The 24925-nt window shown below is 39.3% G+C and overlaps 1 protein-coding gene and 1 non-coding gene across 9 annotated transcripts in view; one reads left to right on the plus strand and one right to left on the minus strand.

The window, feature by feature from the left end:
* Positions 1-8035: 8035 nt before the first annotated feature.
* On the minus strand, positions 8036-8169 carry LOC123614852 (U11 spliceosomal RNA). The gene has a single exon (XR_006722322.2). It is a non-coding gene; the product is annotated as a U11 spliceosomal RNA (small nuclear RNA).
* Positions 8170-8502: 333 nt separating this feature from the next.
* Positions 8503-24925, plus strand: part of TAF12 (TATA-box binding protein associated factor 12) — a 49028-nt gene continuing 32605 nt past the window's right edge. For 6 of the 8 annotated variants that reach the window (XM_074377041.1, XM_074377043.1, XM_074377044.1 and 3 more), the window contains exons 1-3: positions 11929-12073; positions 23360-23444; positions 24155-24406. In XM_074377041.1, coding sequence (XP_074233142.1) covers positions 23373-23444; positions 24155-24406 — 324 coding nt within the window. In that variant the 5' untranslated portion in view covers positions 11929-12073; positions 23360-23372. Of the gene's footprint in view, positions 8804-11920; positions 12074-23359; positions 23445-24154; positions 24407-24925 lie in introns of those variants that run through there. The other 2 variants (XM_074377047.1, XM_074377046.1) reach the window with 2 other exon arrangements.

Consider the following 24925-nt stretch of genomic DNA (forward strand, 5'->3'; position numbering starts at 1 on the left):
CAAGTGGTAAATGAGAGGAGAAGTGACAGAAATAGTGAGTGGAGACCATTTTAAAATTTTTGACAAAAAGAAGGAACTAAGACGTAAGACAACAAGGCGATTAATTAAGAGGAGAACAAGTCAAGGGAAGGCTCTCATTTTTTATTTTTTTCACTTAATTGTTTTTCCTGTAATTACATGTTCACTGCAGAAAATTGTAAAATGCATAAAAGGATAGAGAAGTAGGGAAAAAAACACTCATTTAACATGTAGTCTATTTCCTTCCAGTCTTTTCTCTATGTATTTTTTCCTTTACCTTGGAGAATTATCTTGAATGTGCAATTAATTACATGTTATACTTTTTTTCTGCCATTAAACACTGTTTCCTAAACGTGGAAGAGAATTTTCCGCCTCCTCTTCTTCCTCATTCTCCCATGTCCCAGTCCACCCCATCCCCTCTTCCTCCCTCTCCTTTTCTTCTTCTTTCAAATATGAGACACACTTAAGAGGCCTGTCTGGTTCTAAATTCCCCTCTAGCATTCTTGGGGTCTCTCTGATTTCTGAGAAAACAATTTCGTTTGGGAGAGAATTCTGTTCACTTTGGGTGAATAAAAAAGTTGAACAGTGGAAGGGCCAAAAATAAATTTGGGGGCAGCTGGCAGGGTTAAGAAAGGCCCCTGTGTGGGATGTTCAAGGCATCCAGTCCCTCTTGGGAAGATTGTAGGTGTGAGCTGGACATAGGCCCACGGTTTGGAAAAAGCAGGGAAACTGAGGGGTAGTGGTACATAGGCCTGTGGAGAGCTTGCTCTGAGCATGTTAGATCTATACACCCTCCCAGGTCCCGTTATTAACCCAGTGTAACGTGAGAGGTTAGAACTCCTGCAGTTCGTACATCTGTTTATTGACTGGGTTGTTTTTGAACATAGGCAGTTGCACTCCAGAGCCCAGGCTCCTAATTACCCTGCCACTGTGGAGCTCCTATCCCTGGCTACACATAGAATCTCTTGGGGAGATTTGTGAAATACAGATAGCGGAGCCCCACCCCAGAAGAATTCAAGCGGGATCTTTGAAGGTAGAGTCCGGAAATGAATATTTCCTAAAATGTCCCTAGATGACTCTAATGGTAGAAGAATCATGGCTCCACTGGCTCCTTTTGTTGTTGTTGCTGTCATTTGAGGGGAGGGGCAATTAGGTTTATTTATTTATTATTTATTTTTTAACAGAGGTACTGAGGATTGAACCCAGGACCTCATACATGCTGAGCACATATTCTACCACTGAGCTATACCCTCCCCTCTCTGCTGGCTCGTGACTCTGTTTATTCCAAGCCAAGTAACAACAACAGCAGCACAAATAATAACAGCTAAAGCCTACAAAGTGCCATGCCATTTCAAACATTTTGTATTAACTTATTTAATCCCCACGAGATAGGGACTAGTAGTGCCCCCATTTTACAGATAGAAAAACTGAGGTTGTGTAGTTGGTATGTAATAGAACCAGAATCTGGGCTCTTGACCTCAGCCTATCTTATGGCCTAACCATTCTGATTTCCTGAGACTAGCTGCTTATAGGATTCATGGGAAAAGAAACTGACATTGCTTGAACCCCTTCTCTGTACCTGCCAATGTGCTAGGAGCTTTCCTGTAGATAAAATTCCAGGCAAGAAATTTCATTTCCAGGTAAGGAGTATTTTATCCCCATTTTCTGGAAGAGACAGGACAGGCTCAGTGAAATTAAGTGGCACACCCTCTGGTTACAAGTCTGACAAGTGGCAGAGCTATCACTCCCAGTGGGTCTGTGCAAAGTCCAGGCTCTGTCCGCTTATTTGAGGTGATAAAAATAGTCCAATTCATAGGGGCAGAAAGTAGAATAGTGGTTACCAGGGGCCAAGGGGAGGGGGGCTTGGGAAGTTAGTGTTTGTTTAATGGGTACAGAGTTTCAGTTGAGGAAGATGACAAGGTTCTAGAAATGGATGGTGGTGATGGGTGCACAACAGTGTGAATGAACTTAAAGCTGCTCAACTGTACACTTAAAAATGGTTAAAAGTGTAAAATTTAAATATATTTTACCACAATTTAAAAAATTAAAATAGAATAAAATAAAATTTAAAATGTTTAAAGAAAATAAAAGATGGTGAAGAGCAAGGTTTGGGGCATGCCTATGATATCCCTGGCACTGGACTGGAAGCTGGTCGCCAGCTGAGGAAGCTTACGCTCTAGTGGGCATAACAGTGCATATTGCCAGGTCCCTGGTAGAGAGCACGTACTCATGAGTGTAACTACTAATGGTCCCCATCACAGATGGGGAGACTGAGGCCCAGAGAAGGCCTTACCCTAAGGCCCTGTAGTCAATGGAGGCAGCTGAGTGGGCTCTGTTCTGAAAGGCAGGTGGGTGGTGCCAGTTAGAGTATTGATAATAATACCAGCTGGCATTTCTTGAGTGCTTATTACATTCCAGACATTATTCCCAGTCCTTCTGTGAGTGTGAATTACCTCATTTACTCTTCATAACCCGCTGTGAGTGAGGTACCATCATCATCTTCCTTTTCAGATGAAGAAACTGAGGCTGAGACAGAGACTGATTCAAGGTCAGAGAGCCAGCGGGACTTGAATCTTGTCCACTCTGACTCCAGAACAAGAAAGGCCACCTTTTTGCTTTGGTGGTGGACGGTGGGGGAGGGTGGGGCTAGGGTTGGGGAGGAGGTGATTCACTGGAGTGTGTCTGGATTGACCCCAGATTTTTTTTTTTTTTTTTTTGCACACGCAGGCAGAATTTCCTCCCTTTCTCTTTCTCTGCCTCCTTTTCTGATTCAGTCCCCATCTATTAGTGGCTTCTGGCTTCCGACAGTGTGATGCAGAGGGTGGGGTGAGCTGTGGAGGGGTGGGGCAGTAGACACAAAAGTACAGGCAGTCTTTAGTAAACAAATATTTTTTGAGTGCTATGTACCAGGCAGTGTTCCAGGGTCTGGGAGTCCCGAGTGAATAAAATGGATCTTGGGGAGTGGCGGAGGGAGGAGGGAGGAGGAGAGTGGATACAGACAAGGGACAGGATATGTCACTTATCTGGTAAGGGCCGTAAAGCAGACGTGAGAGAGAGAGTGATGGGGGAGGGGACATAACTGGACACAGTGAGAACAGGGAAGGCCTGGCTCAGGAGCCAAGAGCTGGAGGATAAGAAGATCTGGAAGCAGAGCATTCCAGGATCGTATGGGGAAACAGCACAGGCTGAGGCCATGCAATCCATATGTTGGAGGGACTTGGAGAAGGCCCGTCAGGCTAGGGGAGACCGACAGAAAGAAAAGGAGCCAGGAGAAGATCCTAGTGCCAGCTCATTAGACCCTAGGAGGAGTTCAAAGTTAATTCTAAGGGAAAAGGAGGCTATTGGAGGAATTAAGAATGAAGACTAGAAGGCAGCACAACAAGAAGTCAGACCAATTAGGAGGTTTTGGCTGTAATGTAACAGAGCAGGTGATGATGGTGCTCAAGACCAAGTGGGGATTCAGAGAGGAGGTGGTTTTAGAGCAGTCTTTGGGAAGTGACTACATGATGGAGGTGCCATTCATTTAGGTGGAGGAGACAAGAAGAGAAGCAGATTTAATGAGAGGGGATGGGATTCTATAGGGAAGTGAGAATAGCAATTATGAATTCACTTGTAGACATGTTGAATTTGCAGAGTTAGTAGCTCTCCAGGCAGCTGGAGACCATACTGGCCTGAAAGTAGATACCTGGGAGGAGAGACGAGAGGCTGCATGCTCTGGCCATACCTCTTCACAGATGGATAATGAAGAGCTCAGAGGATGCCTGAATTCTTTTTTTTTTTTTAATTGGTTATCAACTACAAAACCAGAGATATCAAATAAAAGTCAGGATTTCCACCTCCTCTTCCAAATTGGAAGCTCTGGTCACACTGGGCCCACATTCTGGAAAAGCCACAGTAGGCTGGTAGAGGTGCCCACTACTCCAGATGGGACATAAAGTTTTCAGCTAGTCCACCCCAGCAGGCCTGCAGCAGATTTCACTCAAGACCTGGTCCTGGTGGCCCTGGAATTTCAATCTCGAGTGTAGGCAGGGGTGATATCATAGTAGGGGAAAAAGTTGGTCTGGGACACAGCAAATATTTTCTTCCATCCTGAGGGTTGCCTTTTCATTCTCTGGATCGTGGCTACTGAGACACAAAAGTTTTGATGAAGTTCAATTTACTTATTTTTGATTTTGTTGCCTGTGCTTTTGGTGTCATATTTAAGAAATCATTACTAAACCCAATGTTATAAAGCTTTCCCCTGTTTTCTTCTAAGCTCTTTATAGTTTTAGCTCTTAAGTTTATTTAATTATTTTATTTTGGTGAGGGGAGGTAATTAGGTAATTTTTTTTTTAGAGGAGTTACTGGGGATTGAACCCAGGACCTCATGCATGCTAAGCATGCCCTCTATCACTTGAGCTATACCCTTCCCCTTAGCTCTTAAGTTTAGATCTTTGATCCATTTTGAGTTATTTTTTGTATGAGGTGTAAGGTAAGCATTCAACTTCATTCTTTTGCATGTGAATATCCAGTTTTCCCAGCACTATTTGCTGAAAAGACTGTCCTTTTCTCATTGAGTGGTCTTGGCACTCGGCAAAAATCATTTGATGCCAGGGTTTATTTCTAGACTCTCTATTCTATTCCACTGGTCTATATGTCTGTTTTTATATCAATACCACAGTGTTTTTATTTACTTTGCTTTGTAGTAAGTTTTGAAAACAGGAAGTGTAGTCCTCCAATCTGGTTCCTTTTTAAGAGTGCTTTGGCTATTCAGGGTACCTTAAGATTCCATGTGAATTTTAGGATACATTTTTCTATCCCTGCAAAAAATGTCATTGGGATTTTTATAGAGATTGCATTGAATCCACAGATTGCTTTGGCTAGTATTGACATCTTCACAATATTAAGTTTTCTAATCTGTGAACATAGGATGTCTTTCCATTTATTTATGTCTTCTTTAATTTCCTTCAACAATGTTTTGTAGTTTTCCTGTGCAAGTTATTTTCCTCCTTGGTTAAGTTTTACCTCCTTGCTTAAATTTATTCTTTAGTATTTTATTCTTTTTGATGTTTTTGTAAATGGAATTGTTTCATTTTCCTTTTCAGATTATTTGTGTATAGAATACAATTTTCGTGTGACCTTCATTTCTTATTAGTGGTCACAATCCCAACATCTCAGATATGGACCAATAGGGGAGCTCAGGGACTGGGTTTGGTTGTTTCAGGAATGGAGCCATGCTTGCATCTTCTCACTTGAAGTATGGAAACTTGCTTTTCCCCTCTGACAAACTGACACTCTCTTCCCCTCCATCCTTCCAAATGCCAAAGCTTCATGGCCTCTCAAAATCCATCTCCCTGAACCACCTCCCCTCCCCCCACTTACCTGCAGTAAACCCATCATATTGGGAGTCTGTGATCTTATTAGAAATACTTCCATTTTAGTTTTAGAAGTTTGGCTACTTTCTTGCAAGTAGTATAAGCTTGAATACCTGTGAAATTAGAAGCTTTTTCTCATCCTACATAGGAGAGTACAGTCAACTCTCTAGAATGGACAGAAACAGCCTATCTTGTTTACTCCTATATCCTAGGACATAGTTGGTGCTTAAAAAATAGTGGCCAATGTAATCATATATACACAATACTTCCTGAATTATGAAATGCTCTACAAATATGTATTGAATGCCTATTACGTGCCAGGTACTACACAAGACACCAGGGATGCAAGTGGTATACAAGACACAGATAGGTTCCCTGTCCTCACATAAGTGACATTCTGGCTGGAGAACATAGATATTGAACAACTAACTTTACAACTAATGCATTAATGGCAATCATGATAACGTTCTGCAGAGAAGTACATGGTGCTACGAAAGAGTGTAACAGAGTGGGGGGGGGGCTAACCTAGTGAGGTTTAGGGGTGCGTCAAGGAGGGTCTCCCTGAGGAAGTGACATTTGAAGTGAGATATGAAGAATGAGGAGGAGTTAGCCACTTTGGGGGAAGGGGGGAGGAAGACAGGCTGTTGAAAAGGAGTATTTCCAGGTGGAAGAGAGAAATTTCGGGAGGCCCTGGGTTGAGAGTATTAGCTTCCGAGAACAGGAAGAAGACCAGTGTGGCTTGAGCCCTGAGAACAAAGAGGTTGATGGGTCACTTGAAATTTACAGGATGTTAACCCAAGTTAGTTAGGTGCCATTAAAGGGTTTTACTGAGGGAGTGAGTGACAAGTTAGCACGCAGAAGCTCAGAAAACAGGAAATCCACTAAGGTCAGGTTTCTACAGCAGTGAACTTATTCCATAAACTGATTATAGATTCTCAGGCTCCTAGTTGACTGAAGTTTTCTCTTTCCAGCCCTTGATTTTTTTTTTTACAGCTTTATTAAAGTATAATTTACATACCATTTAAGTGTACAATTCAATGATTTTAGTAAATTTACACAGTTGTGCAACTCTCTCCGTAATTCACTTTTAGAATATTTCCTTTACCCCAAAAAGATCCCTCATGCGTATTTGTAGTCAATTCCTGCTCCCAACTCCAGTCCCAGGCAACCACTAATCTGCTTTCTGTATCTATAGATTTGCCTCTTCTGGTTGTTTTGTGTAAAAGGAATTGTATAATATGGTCTTCTGTGACTGCGTTCTTTGTGAGTGTGATTTTATTTTTCATCATTTGTCTTTCAGTAACTATGTGCCTTCATTATTTCTCTAATCTTTTCATATACTCCATATTTTCTTAGAAAACAGGGGTAAAGCTTCCCTCTCTCAATAAATCTTCCTTCTCTGACAGATTCCACTGTAGTTGACATTCTCCTTGGATTTACTGTGCAGTCAGAACAATGGGTTCCTGTCAGAAGACCTGGGTTCACCTCTTGACTCTTGCTACTTTCTAGCTCTGTGATCTGGGCCTCTCAGAGCTTTTGTTTTCTCATCTGTTAAATGAGCCAAATAATACAGCCAGCCCTCTGCTTCGGGGTTGGGGAGGGTGGGAGGCTGGGGTTGTATCCAGATTCAACCAACCGTGGGTCAAAAATGTTAAAAAAAAAAAATTTTTTTTTCCATAAAGCTCCAAATAGCAGAGCTTGAATTTGCTGTCCCCTTGCAAGTATTTAGATAACATCTACCTTGTAACAGGTATCATAGGTAATCTAGATATGATTTAAAATACAGCTGAAGGATGTACATAGGTTATATGCAAATACAATGCCGTTTTATATGAGGAACTTGAACATCTGCAGATTTTGGTATGGGGCGGGGGGAGGGTGGTGGCGGATTCTGGAACCAACTACCCCACTCCCCCACCCTGGGCAGATATGGAGGGACCACTGTGTATTTATTGGAGTAAACTATACCTTTGTTGTTAGAATGAATTAATCCTTATAGCTAAATCACCTCTTTACATGTGAGGATACATTCTTAGGACATTAATTTTTTGAAAGTTTTAGATTTTTATGTCTGTTGCCGAATTGCTCTGCAGAAAGGTTGTTGCTATCAGCGATAAGAAAGTGCTACTTAACTGGTGTTTTAAATTATTGCCTCTACGTTTTTAAAGGACAAAAGCTATAGAAAGAACACCAATGCAGCTATAGAAAGAACACCAATGCAGCTACAGAAAGTAACATGTGTATCTGGTGAAAGAGCAATTTTTACAAACTCAGTTTTGCATGATGATTCCATTACCCTCGCAGGCAAGCAGGCAACTGGGAAGAGTTCTGATATTCCTCATGGCTGCATAATGCACTGTGCCCTTGGATAAATGCATCACCTACTTCAAAAATTTCCACTTTATAACTGGGGAAAGGTACCTGCTGTTTTTACTTCGTAGAAAATTAATTTCTTAGCTACGAAAACAGTCCTCTCACATACAGAGTACTACGAAGATCCAGGTTATGCCCACATCATTTCCCCAAACTTCTTAAAAAGCAGCTAACGTACACTACTAGAAAACATGGTTAAGAAATTCGGACGAACACCCGAAACACAAAATCACCTAAAAAATTACTAACCAACCATCACTATGCTTCCTTCTTGTTTCAAACTCAAAAGTAGGGGCGCCAGGACCAACGATCACCAGCTGCCCAAGTACCAAAAAATTATGCTTCCGAAATCTCTTGATGTCGATTCCGCACACAGAGCAAACGAGCTGCCCTGCGCGTGCCACTCACGACAGAAGCCCTTTTTGCTTTATCGTATGCAAAAGCAAGGTGGCAGTGTCTGCAAATCCCTTTTTGGTAAAGGTGAAAACAAAGCCTATGCAATTTTCTATTTCTTCTTCCTGAAGTTGAGGGGGCTAATTGCAGAACCTTCTGGTCCGGAGGGAAGTCTTCACAAGGAGACTCTATCATTTGTCTTTCGATTTTTATCTAAAACTAAAGTCAGGAACAGGAGTTGGTATGCAAATATGCGCATTGCTTGCTGGGAAGATGCCAGCGGGCATGGAGGGAGGGGCGGGGAGGAGTTTGAGGGAGCGAGTGGGAGAAGCTCTCCCTTCCTGTACTGGGTCCGCCGGGCTGCGAGATCTGCTTCTCCGCAGCTGTGGGTACCTATCCGGGGAAGACACAAATCATATCTATTAGAATTGAATACGCACAAACTTATGTCACTCAGCCATCCACCCTGAAGCTGGCCCAGCATGGGGGCACGGAAGGCACCTTATCACCGGTAAGAGCGGAAAAACTGGGAGCAACCTAATCGCTACACAACAACGGGTTAGCAGAATGCGGCGGGTTCATAAAGCTCGGAGTGCCATCTGCTGCGCTTCCAAGGAGTGAATTAGACATCAAAAAACGTTGCGTGATAAAAGTTGCAGAATAAGGTACGGCATGATACCATTAACGTACACACAAAAAAGTAATACTGCACTTTATAAACAGATATTGAAAAATTGTGTGGAAAAGGTGTTGAATAGGGTCCTGCATGATACCATTAGCCTAATAAAGAGCACACACACATGTGCACACAAAACCCAGAGCTTTACTTCCTACGCCACATACTTGTAGATATTAACTTATTTTTAAAAGATCTGGAAGAACACATATCAATGATTACCTCTATGAAGGAAGGAGGGAATCTGGATGGGGCAGAGATACACGAGGCTTTAGATTTACCTGTAATGTTCCAATTTTTAAAAAGCATAGTGAATTATTTTATTATTGTGTACTATGTTACTTGTGGAATTAAAATATTTTTTAAAATATTCCTTTCTATATTTTCTCTGTATATTTCATTTTTGAAGTCAGGTTTATTGAGGTATAATTTATATGCAGTAAATTCACCTTTTTTTACCCTATAGTTTTGTGAGTTTTAACAAACGCATACAGACATGTATCTGTTACCACAGTCAATCAAAACATTTCCATCACCCCCAAAAGTTCCTTTGTCCCCTTTTCTAGTCTACCCCCAACCCCCATTCCCAATCATGGCAACCTCTTCTCTGGCCCTGTAGTTTTGCCTTTTCCAGAAAGGCATAAAAATGGAATCATTCACATATGCTTCATTTTTAATATAAAAACAATATGTGCTAATTGTAAAGAAATTGAAACAGTTCAGAAATGTGAGAACGCTTTTCCCAAACTATTAACAGTTTAGTGTTTATCTTGCCAGACTGTTCCAATGTATATATACATTATATACATAGATTTAAGCAAAAAATATTACTCTTCTTAATATATTTTAATAATGTATGGAGGTCCCTAACCTCTATAAACTAGAAGCTGAAGAGAAGTAAGTCACATAAACAGCTTACACTGTAATGGAAAGTAGATGTGGAGTATAAACTGGCGGGAAGCCTAAGCCTGGATATAGGCTCTGTCAATTGTGTCTGCTGGGGGCTCCTCCTATAATCCACCAGTTATTTCTTAAAAGCAAATAATCATTTCCTGCCTCTGCTCAATGCTCCAATGCCTTCCCATTGCATCATAAATAAAATCCCATGTCCCCACTATAGCCTACAAACTCCTGCCTGAGCTGATCCCCTACCTGCCTCTCCAACCTCATTGACTGTCACTCTCCCTATTACCTACTAAGCTCCAGCCACTTTGGCCACCTTGGTCCTTGAGTAAGCTCTTTCCTAGCTCAAGGCCCTCCATCAGTCAGCTATGTAAGTTTGGTTTATTCTGATAGTTTCTCCTCTTAACACTTTTGTGTACTTGCTAGTGGTCCATTTGTCTACTCCAGATTGTAAACTCTTGAAGGACAAGGATATTGTTTATCTACTATTGTGTATACAGCAAAAGACTTGGCACACAGTGAGCACTGTGTGGAATGAATGAATGTACATTTAAACTGGGTCTTAAGTTGGGGAGGAGCTCAGTGGTACAGCACATGCTTAGCATGTATGAGGTCTTGGGTTCAATCCCCAGTACCTCCATTAAAAATAAATATGCCTAATTACACCCCCCCCCCCCAAAAAACAAAACAAAATAAAAATAAATTGAGTCTTAAAAAGATGGATAGGGGAGCAAAAACAAAAATAGTATGTCAGACCTTTAGGAGTGGCAAAGAAATAAGACTAGGAAGGTAGCTTGGAGCCTAATGGTGAAGGGGCTTGGAATTGAATTTGTGGCAGTGTAAGTGGATTGGGAATGTGGTGGGATGAGGATGGCAAGATATAAGCACAGTGGGTGGGGGTGGTGGCAAATTGCTGCACCAATCCAGGTGAGAGGCAGCTTTTCCTGCTGACAGTTACTGCAGCTCACTCTGGCTTGTCATAGCCTTTTGCACATTCCTTTATGTTTGCGGGTTCTTCTCCATCTTAGTGTGGGGACCCAGGCTCCAGATGGGACTTAGGCTGGAATCCCATCTTGTTTACATGTCTAGCATCTAGCACTGGATAAATACAGCAGTTCTCACTGCTACAAAAAGAAGTTCTGTCCCTTGATGCAGAGCGAGGCAAACAAACCGAAATGCCGGAGTTTAAAGCAGAGAAAGGTTTATTGTAGGGCCAAGCAAGAACAGATGGCTTGTGCTCGAAAACCCGAACTCCCCGACAGTTTTCAGGGAAAAGTTTTTGTAGGCAAAATTTCGGGTGAGGGCTGCAGGGTATGTGACTTTCTTTTGATTGGTTGGTGAAGGTAAGGGGGGGGGGTGTTCCAGAAGTACTCAAGGATATAAGAAATCTATTTCTTGAGGAGGAACCAGATCCCTGCCCCAAGGGTTCACTATTTTTTCTTGACCATTCCTCCCTTGTTTCTGCATTCCCTCCCTTCCTTGATTAGCAACTGTTTAAATCTGCCTATGGAGCAGAGAAGGTCAGGGAAGCTGAATGAAACCTATTTCCTACAAACAAGAAACAGAGGTCACAGAAAGGATTTGGACCTAGGAGGACCAAACAGGGTCCTGCCCTGTTTCATTACCAAGCATTTGCTGTATTACATAATCAAAAGCATCACCCTAACCTGTCAAGAGGACAGGTCACGCTTACAAGTGAGAATCCTGAGTTCAAGCTGAGTCTCTGAACTTACTAGCTAGAACTTGCTTAATCTCTCATAGATTTCCTGTAAATCATTAAATGATTTACCAGAAGTAAGGGGCTTAGAGAAGTTACTGGTAGATAGTAATGGTTCTATTATTAATTGCCAATTCACAGCCACAACCGGTGTCTCTTGTCCCCAGGTGTTTCCTGTTGGGGTCCAACAGTGTATCTATGGAGTGTTGGTGTCCCAGGATACATTACTGTCCTGATTATCACGACAAAAACACCAAACAAAAATGGGCGACCTCGAAGGCATCCGAGGGCGTCAATTACTGGTCATGCTAGCCATATACACGATAGGTCGAGTAGCAAAAAAAAATAGCAAGGGTAGGGTTCCTAACGCCGCACACCGCCAGTCAACCGCAAGCCGGAAAAAGCCCAAACGCCCGACCTAGCGACAGCGCAGAACCGCCACCGCGTGTCGGGAGGCAGTGTGCGCCTGCGCAAGCCAGGCGCGCGCCCGCCGGCCGGAAGATCCGCGCGTTTCCGGGTTGGAGGCGGGGAGCGGTGCCGGAAGTACTCGGGGAGGGCCGAGCAGTCGGACCGGCTGCTGAGACGAACGATTCACTGGGGCAGTCTCCGCACATCATGGGGAGATAGACGCTGCTGCCTGTGAGTCTTGGGCCCTGGCAGTTGAGGAAGGAGAGCGGGAGGAGGGAGTCAGGACCCAGACCCACAGTGGGCAGTGTTTGAAGAGCCAGGTAGTGTAGGAGATGGGGCTGTGTGAGGAATCAGGCTCTTGGGATGGGACTGAGGGGCTCGGGGCTCGAAGAAGACGTGGCTGTGGGGACCTGGGCTCCAGACCGGACTTAGGGAACGAGGACTGATGTGAGTTCTCCGGCACCCGAGGGAAAGCGGGCTGAGAGGGACAGGATTTTGAGGACCCGCGCTCCTAAGAGGAGAGGGTCGGAACGGAACGGGGCGTGAAGACACGGGCTCCTAAGAGGTAAAAGCGGAGCTGTGAGGACTTAGACTCCTAAGAGGCAGAAGCGGGACAGTGAAAACCTAGGCTTCTAAGGGTTCGGAAACAGGGCAGCGAAGACTTAGGTTCATGGAGAGGCAGGAGCAGTAAGAGAACACTTGGGTTTGGGAAGAAACAGGAGCGGGCGGTGAAGACCGGCTTCTGTGGGGATGGGATCGAGGCTTGGAGACTCCGAAATACCTGAAGGAACAGGACTGTGAGGACTCGCGCTCCTAAAAGTGGAGAGTGTAAGGGGCCATGGCTGTGAGGAGATCAGCTTCTAAGGGAAAGGGAGAGAGATATAATGATATAATGATCAATTTTTCTCATATTCTTTGAACCGAGAGTGGTAAAGGATGTATTCAAGGGAAAGACGACTCCTTCGCGCTGCCTACTTGGCTTTTGGCAGGCGTTTCTTGTGTCAGATACATTCTAGGAAGCCCGCTTGCAAGCATCTTCGTTTTCTGCTTAGTTCTGGAGAAGCACTGGTGTGAAGTTGAAGTTTGAACTCAGTTATATACTTGATAAGTGCTTTCAATCCCATTCCACGCAACTCAACACAGATCTCTGCATCTCAAATAAGAGGATGTCAGATGGAAGAGCCAGGAAAGATGACCCTTTTTTAAAAACTCGTGTTTTACATGAAAGGAAGCAAAAGTCCAAAGAGGCAATGATTGATTGGATCATGGTTTTGATACAGGACCCAGCTCTGCACGTATATAGGAGATGCTTGGTTAATGTTCCTTGAAAACATGCTTCTAGAATCTTTGCTTTAACTTCAAACTCAAGAGGAAAATTTTTATGGATTCTAGTACTTTATTTTGAATATTGATACTGTATTGACATTGATGCAATGAATGTCACCAGCTAGGAAACCTTTATAAGAAGCCCCTTCTCAAAAATTTAAGTCATTTAGAAAACTGCAGATAAGTAAGTTGTATTCTGTATTTTTAACGTAAGGATTTACTGGAGATGGGTGCTTTTAGATAAGAATGGTGGAGAGACTTGGACCATTCTTCAGTAATATAGGTTTATTGAAACTTAGACTAACCATACACCATCATAAGCACTTTCAAATATTAAATCATTTAATTATCACTTACAGTCCCACAAGTTAGCTATTGTTATTCCCCTTGTACAAATAGGGAAATCAGTGCAGAGACGTTAAGTACCTTGCCTGAAATCACATGGTACCAAGTGGCAGCTCCAGTCAATTCCAATTATGTGTTTGACTAAAACTTTTTTCTGCTTTTCTAACTGGATTCCTTGCCATATCTCAGTTTGCCCATCAGCAAAATAGAAGTAATGGTTATAGAAAGCATAGCATTGAATGAACAAAGCCCCTCCTCAGGACTCCTCTTAATGTTAAGTACTATAACTTATTGGGGTACTTATGTGGTGTGGTATTTGAGGAGAACTAAATACCTGTGTTTTTAAAGAAGCATAGATATTCAAGATAGAAAAATGGGACCTGAATACAACTTTTCCTCACAAAGGAATAAGACATTTAATTTTAAATTTAAGAGGCCAAGAAAGACCAATTTGAAGAACAAGTGCTTAAATTGCATTAACTTTTTTCTTAAAGAAAGGCAAATATTTATTCATCCATAAACTCTTCAAGTTTTGTGGGTTTTTTGTTTTTTGTTTTTTTTTTGGTGGGGGGAGAGGCAATTAGGTTTTTAAAACTTATTGGGGAGGAAGGGTATTGCTCAGTGGTAGAATGTGTTCTTAGCATGCATGAAGTCCTGGTTCAAGGCCCAGCACCTCCATTAAAAAATAAATAAACCTAATTACCTCCCCCCAAAAAACAAGAAACAAAAAAAAATTTACTTATTTTAATGGAGGTACTGGGGATTGAACCCAGGACCTCCTGCATGCTAAGCACACAGTCTACCACTGAGCTATACCCTTCCCCCACCCAAATTGGATTAACTTTACTACGAATTGTAACATGATATAGATGATTAGGGAAATTGGGATAATTTAGTTCCCAATAGACTAGCCTGTACTATTTGCAAGTGCCTATACTGTATGCAAGTGATCAAAACTTACACCAAATTATGAGGTAAAGCATCCCTATACCACAATTTCAAAGTACTTGGTGGTTTAAGTAATGATAATTTATTCCTGAGTTAGCATCCTCATCTGCATTTGCAAAATATACTGCTTACTTCACTCATTTGTGGCTCTAGGACTGATTGTGTTATTATAATAGGATTTCTAAGTATGTACCTGATCGGAAAATCATTTGTTAGAGCAGGTATAAATAAACATAGAACATATTGCTTTTGACCTGAGGTCTTTGTAGAAAGCCCCAAAATACTTTGGAAGCAATACGTGAGCAGTGTTTATATCCTGCACTGTGAAACAGGAGTGTTGGAGGCAGAAGACAAACTTTGAAGTCTATACATATGGACTTAATTTTAAATCTGATACTAATTGTTAAAGCCGGAGGGGGCTTTAGAATTTGCCTGGTCCGTCTAATTATAGATGTGGTAATTCTGGTCAAAGGGAGCTCACATAACTCAGTGGCAGAACTAGGATGGCACCCAGCCCAAATGACTTAGGCCTTCCCTGTGCTGCATGCAGTACCTCTCATCAGCCTCTTGCTGACCATTTGGCACCACTATTTTTTTTTAAAATCCATTCTTCTTTTTTTTAATGTCTGTAGTAATAAGAATAGATATAGAATGCCACCTAACAAAGCAGGATGGGTGAAATCTTTTAATTTTAATATGTTGTCTTTTATAACTGAAATTTATTTATTTTTCTTTTTAGTTTTTTGACTTACAATGTTATTAGTGTCTGGTATACAGCATAGTGATTCATTTATACATATATATACATACTCTTTTTCATTATAGGTTACTACCAGCCATTGAATATAGTCCTCTGTGCTATACAGTAGCATATAACTAAGATTTAAAAGAGGATAGCATATATATAAAATTAGCAAACATTTTAAATTGTACTTACCATATGCCACACTCTCTTCTAAGTGCTTTAGATACATAAACTCAGTGAATTGTCAGAACAATCCCATGAGGTACACTCATGTGGATGAGGAAATTGAGGCATAAAGAGATTAGGTAACTTGCTCAAGGCCATAAAGCTAATAAGTGGCATAGTTGGTACTTGAATGCAGACACTGCGACTGGCATCCATCCCTTGATCGCTGTACTGTATTACCTTTCTGTTAAGTCAAAATTGCCTAAACAGGATCAAACTAGTCAAAAAACTAGTGGAAAAAAATCCCACATTTCTGGTGCTCTCAGGTCTCAGAGACTGCAATTAATTGATTATTTTTTATTTATTTAGGCTGGGAAACATGAGCTCGTTTAGATACACCTAGGAGCCAGTGAGGAGAGAAACAGCCAGATAGAAAACCCAAATCATTAAGTCATGCACCACAGTGATAGGGCTTTTATGCCATAAGGTTGGTAGTCCCCTTCACTACACGGTTTAAAGAATAAATTCCTAAACATTTCATAGGTAAAAGGGTTTTTAAAGACAATCCAGTCTTCTGTTCCCTTAGCCTAAAACCTGTTCAGAGCAGATGCCTAGAGAAGGCCACAGTCTCATAATTACTGCAAGGTCTCCCCCATTTTCCTATCCTCTGAAAAATCAGATCCTCTTTTTTTTTTTTTTAAATCTGTTTATTTATTTAAATGGAGGTACTGAGAATTGAACCCATGACCTCGTGCATGCTAAGCACGTACTCTACCACTGAACTATACCCTGCCCACCCCAGCTTAGTACAGTAATAATAGAGTTGCAACTGTATTTCTGTTTGAGGTACAAGATTGTTAAAAGGAAAAGCAATTAGGGCTTGTCATCTTCAGCCTGTCAGCTAGGGTTTAAGTGTGATGGGTGCAGGGAAGGAGGATAGTCTTGATTATTTAATTGAACTCCCAGCCATACCTTTTTTTTTTTTTTAAGTTTTTTTTGGAGGGGAGGTAATAAGGTTTATTTATTTATTATTTTTTTTAATGGCAGTGCTGAGGATTGAACCAAGGACCTCATGCATGCTAGTCATGCACTCTGCCACTGAGCTATACTCTCCCCCCACCAGCCATACTTTCTTGTTTTGATAAAATCATTAAGTGTTTTCTACTGTAGATAACTGGGGCATGTACTTCCCCTGACTTCCTTCTTGAATCCCACAGCACATATAGTAGGGGCTAATAAAGGGTTTATTATTACAATTGTGCTCTCAAACTGTCCCACAGTTAATGCCTCTGTTTTTACTCAGTAGTTCATTCCTCTCTCGGCCTGAGAAAATGAGAGTTAGAAATTTGAGTAACCCAAAGGCAACCATGGTACATTACATAATGGAATTCAGGTTATTAACGGTCACTTCATTCCATTGTGCTTGATCAGCCTCATCCACAATTGAGCTAATGAAAGTTGTCAGTAAACAGGTATTTTAGACCATTTTGATCAGGTTGTGATTTTTTTTTTATTTTATTTTTAAATTTACCATAAAATTCACCTTTTTGAGGATGCAGTGCTATGAATTGTGACAAGTGTGTATTGTCATGTAAGGATCATAACACGCAAATTACTTAACAGTTCCACCACTCCCACAATTTCCCTCCTACTGTTCTTTTGTAATCACAGCAGTCCCAAACCCCTGGCAGTCACTGATCTGTTTTCCATCCAGATAGCTTTGCCTTTTCTGGAGTGTCATATAAATGGAATCTTATAATAAGTAGCCTTTGGAGCTTACCTCTTTCACTTAGCATAATGCATTTGAGATTAGCCATGCTGCTGCATGTATGGAGCAGTTCTTCCTTTCTATTGCTGAGTAGTAGTCCACTGTATGGATATACCCATAGTTTATCCATTCACCAGTTAAAAGACATCTGGATTATTTCCAGTTTTTGGTGATTATGAATAATGTTGCTATAAACATTCACATACTGATTTTAGAGTTTTCATTTCTCTGGGATAAATACCTTGTAGTGGATTGCTGGGTCATATGATGTGTGCATCTTTAATTTAACAGTAAACTGTCAAACCATTTACCAAAGAGACTGCACCATTTTACAGTCATACCAGAAATGTATGAAGATTTCAGTTGCTCCACATCCTTGCTAGCACTTGTCTGTTTATTTTTAATTTTAGTTATTCTAATAGGTATTTACTGGTATCTTTGCAGTTTTATTTTGCATTTCTATAATAAATAATATATTTGAGCATCTTTTCATGTGTTTATTTGCTATCTGTGTATATCTTCTTTGGGGAAGGATCCATTCAGATTTTTTGCCCATTTTTTGTTTGGGTTGTTTGTTTTCTTATTGAACTTTGAGAGTCCTTTATATATTCTGGATGCAAGTTATTTGTCAGATACATGATTTGTAACTATTTTCTCTTAGGGATTTGTCTTTATTTTCCTTTGCAGAGCAGACGTTTTATATTGTGTGATTAAGCCCACTTTATCTGTTTCTTTCTTTTGTGGATTGTGCTTTTGATGTTGTATCTAAGAAACCCTGCCTGACTCAAAGACAGGGAGATTTTCTCCCATGTTTTCTGAAAGTTTTATAGTTTTACATTTTTACATTTAAATCTATAATCAGTTTTGAATTTATTTTGTATATGGTGTGAAATAAAGGTCAAGGTTCATTTTTATTCCTTCTGCTGTATTGTAAGTCATCTCCCACCTTGTTCCCATGGGTCACCCAGATTCTACTTACTGTTCGCCTGTACCCTTTGAGACAACCATTGTTATCAGTTTCTTGTGTATCTTTCCAGGAATAATTTATACATTTACAAGTATTTGTCTTTTTACTAAATGATAAACTGTTGTCACTATTCTGTACCTTGCATTTTCAATGAACAGTGTATCTTGGAGAGCATTTCATGAGCTTCCTCGTTTTTTAGAAACAGCTTTACTGAGACATTCACATATCATACAATTCACCAATTTGAAGTATGCAGTTCATTGGGTTTTTTGGTACATTCAGTGCTGTGCAGCCATCATCACAATCTACTTTAGATTATTTTTGTCACCCCTAAAAGAAACCCCATACCCATTAGCATTCAGTCCCTGTTCCTCTCCCCCACTCCTCAGCCCTAGCAACCACTAATCTACTTTCTGTCTCTATAGATTTGTCTATTCTGGACACTTCATGTAAATGGAATCATACAGTATGTGTTCTTTTGTGACTGGTTTCTTTCACTTAGCATGATATTTTCATGAGTCTCATTCTTTTTTAGTGTATTGCATTACATGGTTATATCCTAATTTAACTCTATCACTTTTGATGGATATTTAGGTTGCAACTCCTTGTATGTATGGTATTCTATTCACATACAAGTTTAACTATAAATTGCTAAAAATAGAACTGGGATCAAAACAATACATGCTTTTCTTATTTTGGTAGATACTACCAAGTAGCCCTTTCTAGAGACATCTAAATAGTTTATATTCCCTCCACTCCAACAACATTTGAAATGATTATTTCTCTGTAAAATTATCAAACACAGTTTATGTAAAACTTTTCATCATTGCCAAATGGGGCCTTGTATACTACTATAGTACCCTGTAGTTTTAATTTGCATTTTTTTACGAATGAGAATAAGGATCATTTCATTATTTTAAGAACTGTTTGAATTTCTTTTTCTTGTACTGTCAAATTTTTTCACAGTATTTCTTTTGGGTGTTTTGTGCTTACTGACTTACTTGTAGGTATTTTTTATATATAAAAGAAATTAGTCTTCTGTCTTTGATATATATTGCATATATTTTTGCTAGTTTGTCTTTTGCCCTTAAACTTTGTTTGTTGCCATGCAGACATTTTTATTTTTGTGTAATTGAACATATCAGTGTTTAAAAATTTTTTTTTTAAATTTTTTTGGGAGGGTTTTGTTTTGATTTTGATTGGTTGTTTTTGTTTTTGTTTTTTTTTTTTTTTAGTGGGGGAAGTAATTGAGTTTATTTATTTATTTTAATGAAGGTACTGGGGATTGAACCCAAGACTTCATGCATGCTAGGCACACACTCTGCCACTGAGCTATAACCCCCACCCCCTGCTTTGTTTTCTTTTATGGCTTCTGAGCTTTGGGTCATCTTTGGAAGGGCTTTATTTACTCTCGGGAATATTGCTTTTCCAAATTTTAAACATTGAGATAATTGTAGATTTATATAAAGTTATAAGAAATAATACAGAGATCCTTTGTATATTTTGCACCACTTGTTTTCCCCAACAGTAACATTGTCGAAACTGTTGTGTAATATGACATTCAGACTGTCAACATTGATACAACCCAATAGTCTTATTCAGATTTCCCCAATTTTGAACTTGTTTGCTTGTGTGTGTATGTATATTAAGCCCTATACAATTTAATCACTTTTATGTGTTCATTTATCTGTCACCACAGTCAAGATGCTGAGCAATTGCATCACAAGGGCCCCTCATATTGCCCTTTTATAACCACCCCCCCAGTCCCTGACAACCTCACTATTTTGTCCTCTATTTGTAAACTTTTGTCATTTCAGAAATTTTATATAAATGGAATCATACAATATATGTTCTTATTGAATTGGCTTTTACTCAGCATAATTCTCTGCAAGTTAATCCAAGATGTATTTATCAATAGTTCATTCTGTTTTATTGCTGAGTAGTATTCCATGGTGTGGCTATACCATAGTTTGTTTAATGACTCGCCTGTTAAGGACATATGAGCTGGTTACAGTTTTTGATTATTACAAATAAAGCCACTATGAACATTCATGTACAGGTTTTTGTGTTAACATTAAGTTTTTGTGTTAACAGTAAATCCTAGGATAAATGCCTAGGACTGCAAATTGCTGGGCCACATAGTAGTTGCATTTTTTTTAATTGACTTTATTGAGGTATATTTACATACAATAAAATGTATACATTGTAAGCATATAGTTTGATGCGTTTTGATAAATGTAGCAGCTGTGTAAGAATTACCCCACTCAAGATATAGAATGTTTATATCCCCTCAGAAACTTCACCCTCTGCCTCTGTGCAGTCAATCTCTGCCCATCTATCACTAGAGATTAGGTTTTAGATCATTAGATATTAGAATTCCATATAAATGGAATCATACAGTGTATTCTTTTGAGACTGTTTTTTTTTTTCACCTAAACATTTTAAGATTCATTCCTGTTGTTTTGTGTATTAGTGATTTGTTCTTTTTTTCCTTTTCAGTAAACTCTTTCTTAGATCACTTTTAGATTTACAGAAAAATTGGGACAATAGTAGAGAGTTCCCATATATCTTGCACCCAGTTTCTCCATTATTAACATCTTATATTAGTATGGTACATTTATTACAACTAATGAACCAATATTGATACATTATTAACTGAAGTCCATAGTTTATTAAGATCTTAGTTTTTCTAATTAGTCTTTATGTCTTTTTAGGCTCCTCTGTGACAGTTAATGCTTAGATTTTTAAGAAACTGCCAACTTTATAGAGTGGCTATACGATTTACATTCCCACTAGCAGCACGTGAGTGATCCAGTTTCTCTGCATCCTTGTCAACGTCTGCTCTTGTCACTATTTTTTATTTTAGCCCTTCTGATAGTTGTGTAGTTCTATCTCATTGTGGTTTTAATTTGCCTTTCTTTAATGACTAAAGATGTTGATTGAATGTCTTTTAATATGCTTATTTGCTATCTGTATGTCCTCTGTTGAGATGTCTGGTTGTTTCTTTTGTCCATTTTCTAATTGAGTTATTTTTTTAAATACTGAGTTTTGAGGGTTCTTTATACATTCTTGATACTAGTCTTTTGTTGGATATGTAGTTTGTAAATATTTTCTTAAAGTTTGTATTTTGTCTTTTCATCCTTTCTACGTGGGCTTTCACAGAGGAAATTTTTAAATTTAATGAGGGCCAGTTTATCAGTTTTTTCTTTTATTGATCATGCTTTTAGTGTCAGGTCTAAGAACCCTTGTCTAGCAAGAGCCCTAAGATTTTCTCCTGTTTTTTCCTAAAAGCTTTATAGTTGTACATTTTACGTTTAAGTCTATGATCCATTTTGAGTTAGTTTTTGTATAAAGTTTAGTTTTCAGAATATTTTTAAAAGATATCCTATATTTTATCTAGTATATGGTTTTATATTTAAAATGTAAATATTTGGGAGAAGGGTATAGCTCAAGTGGTAGAGCACATGTTTAGCATGCTAAGGTACTGGGTTCAGTCCCCAGTACCGCCTCTAAAAATAAATAAACCTAATTACTGCCTGCCCCTGGAAAAGATTTTTTTAAAAAAGATGAGGTTAAAATGTAAATATTTGATCCATCTGGAATGGAGGAGTGTATGAAAGGATTGTATATACTCCCTTTTTCCAGATAGATCTAATATTTAAATTTTAAATGTGAAACCAGCTGTTTTCCAGATTACTCAGTCATACACCATCATTTATCCAATAATCTTATCTTTTCCCTGTTGATAGATGCTATGAATATTGGTTTATAGGTTTGTGTGGGAACGTAAGTTTTCAATTTTCTGAGATAAATGCACTGGAGTGCAATCCTTTACCTAATTTAGGGGGGAGTTTGATTTATTATCCTTAGTTGTGGCATAATTTACATACAGTGAAATGCACAGATATTAGATATTCAGTGTGATGAGTTTCACAGTTGAATAAACACATGTAATTATCACCCACCCAGATATGTTACAGTGTTTTAAATCCAACCAAATAAAGAAACAGTCTAGGAAACTCAGAGCAGTGTCATTCTGGTAATGGGTGTCTGCTTTGTTTGTTTTGTTTTCTCTCTCTCTCTTTTTATTAGTTTAATTTTTAATTTTTTGTTTGTTTTGTTTTAACGGAAGAAGTAGCTCACTTACCCAAAATTATTGAAAATTCGGAAGTGTTTCTTGCTTCTCAACAAAATCAGTGAGTATAGTCTAGTTTCCTAGAGGGAAATTTTGATTTTTGTTACATTATACGGATTCCACTTATTTCATTAAAGCAGTTTATTTTATTGATAGCCATTGGAACTATTCCTTAAGATTAATTCATATTTGTATTATGTAGATAGCTATTTTTTGTCTCCAGGTCTTAATATAGAAATTATTACACAGAAATCTCTACTACAAAAAAAAAACAAAAACAAAAACAAAAAAAACCTCTCACGCTTACCTTGAGCAATATGCAGTTCTATTTGGGAAGTCCATTGGAGGTTGTGGGAATGTTATTTGAGACATAGTATGTTTAGTGTGGTGAACACACTGATAATCTTTAATAAAACTTTTTCATAGAACTTGCTCTGGGAAAATAGTTTGCTTTTATAACAGTAGCACTACTATTACCATGTTAACAATCTCTTCCTTTCCTGATTCTTTCATTGCTAACATTTCTGGGTAAGGGAAAATCAGGTATGAACGACATATGGTTAAGAAAAAAATCGAGTAATCCTGATGCTGTTCTGTGTCCCGACACCCTCAGGTGGCTCTTGGCCAGCAAGTTTCTCTTTGTCTTTGCATAGTTAGTTGCTTTTATTAAGGGTAAACCAGGAGGAGATTATTTCTCATGTTAGAGAGTTAGACCATTTGTTAGGGAGGAACTCAACAATAGGGACAAGAGTAGAATAGATGCAGATACTCATTTGGGTTGCTAAGCTTTGCTAGGTTCTGAAAATCATTACCATGATTCCTGCAGGTTCATATTCCACAATTTTGGCCAATAAAGTGTTTCATATGCTGCTACTTTATCCCTAACAATAGAACATTCATTTCATTGGAAGAGAGTCTTATGTTACTGTAATACCATTAATTTAAAAAGTTGTATATGAAAGAGATGGGAGATGTTTTTCTTGGTGCCCAGTAGGAATAAGAAAATATTTCTCTGCATCCAGTTTGCCTGGAGCCTGGTCATTGAAGATGTGCCAGGTCATACTACTGAAATGGTTCTGTGACAAGGGTGGTGCTTGATGCCAGTTGTTCATTTACAGGTAGCTTTTGAAAATGGCTGCCTCTCATTTCACCGGGCTCACAGCTGTTGCTGATGTAATTAAAGATCTAGACACTCAGATAGCTGTAAGTAAGCTCCTTGAGGCCACTGTGGGCAGAACTTGATGAATGTGCTTCTGATCTTGATGACACCAAAGCTGATGTCTACGGAATCAATCTCATGGCTCTAAAATTTAGAAGTCTTGGCTACTCCAGGCTAGGGACTCTGCACGTACTTAAAGATTGCTAACACTCAGAGAAAATTTGCTCTTGATGACAGTGAAGTGCTTACGTTTAACAGTTGCTAAAAATTGTGTTTATTGGGCATAGCCCTGACATAGACTTAAGCATGTTTTGAAATGTCAGAATGAACTAATCTGATTTCTGAAGTTTGGTGACTAGGTTTCAAGTGTGTGATTGTGCCATGATTTATTTGAATTTAACGTTATTTGATGTTCAAAAATAATGCATGTACTACTTAACCAAGTATTCTGTTTTCACAAAGTCTTCAGAAATGTCTTGCTCATTCTAGTTTATTTTTGTACACAACATTCCCCATTTCATTTACTTCCTTCCTTATTTCATTTGTGTGGACTATTTCATTTAGCTTTTGGAGAGGAGATGGTTTCTAAATATTAGGTGGGAACAATGAACATTCTTCATTTCCTCCATTTTCAGTGTGCAGGTATCAAATGAAGACCCTTCAAAATCTGACAGATCGTATAGAATTTTACTTTCAAAATTCATCCTTTATTATAGGTGCTTCCAGAGCTAATTCTCTTGTTTTCCTTCTACAGTTGATTGGCCTTGGTCCTCACAGCTCCAAAAAGAAACAGGATCTCGATAAGCTCTATGAGCTGAAGTCCAAAGCACGGCAGATTATGAACCAGTTTGGCCCCTCAGCCCTAATCAACCTCACCAATTTCTCATCGATAAAACCAGAACCAGCTAACACCCCTCCACAAGGCTCCATGGCCAATAGCACTACAGTGGTAAAGATCCCAGGCACTCCTGGGACAGGAGGGCGTCTCAGCCCTGAAAACAATCAGGTATCATCCTCTCTTTGTTCTCTGTGGGCACCTCTTATCTGTTCTTTGAAGCGGTAATACTTTGAGAGATGTCCATCTCAGATGCTGCCTCTTCCTCTCAGCTGAAAAAGAAGGTCTTTTTCCTCCTTTGGACTTCATGTACATTTATCCGTTCTTACTTTGTAGTATTTCTGTGTGTGTGTATGCATATATACATACATACACACACACACACACTAACACCACACCTTGCCTATGACAGGTTTTTATATATTTATATACAAATATATGTGCTATATAATTGTTAAATAAAATAAAATAGTTAAATAATTAATGGATTCATTATTCATTATTCCTATAATAAAAATACTCTTGCCTCCAGTCTTTTCTCCTAGTTCATCTGGCTGCTGCCATTATTAATTTTCTGCAGTGATTCTAAAATCCGACCCCTCTTTCTACCCATGATCCTGATTCTGTCTTCCAGAGCCATAAGAAATAAGTATAATCTCTTGACTTGGGTCTTGCAGGCTGGATAGAATA

Source organism: Camelus bactrianus, chromosome 13, assembly GCF_048773025.1.
Source record: "Camelus bactrianus isolate YW-2024 breed Bactrian camel chromosome 13, ASM4877302v1, whole genome shotgun sequence".
In the NCBI taxonomy this organism is placed as follows: Eukaryota; Metazoa; Chordata; class Mammalia; order Artiodactyla; family Camelidae; genus Camelus; species Camelus bactrianus.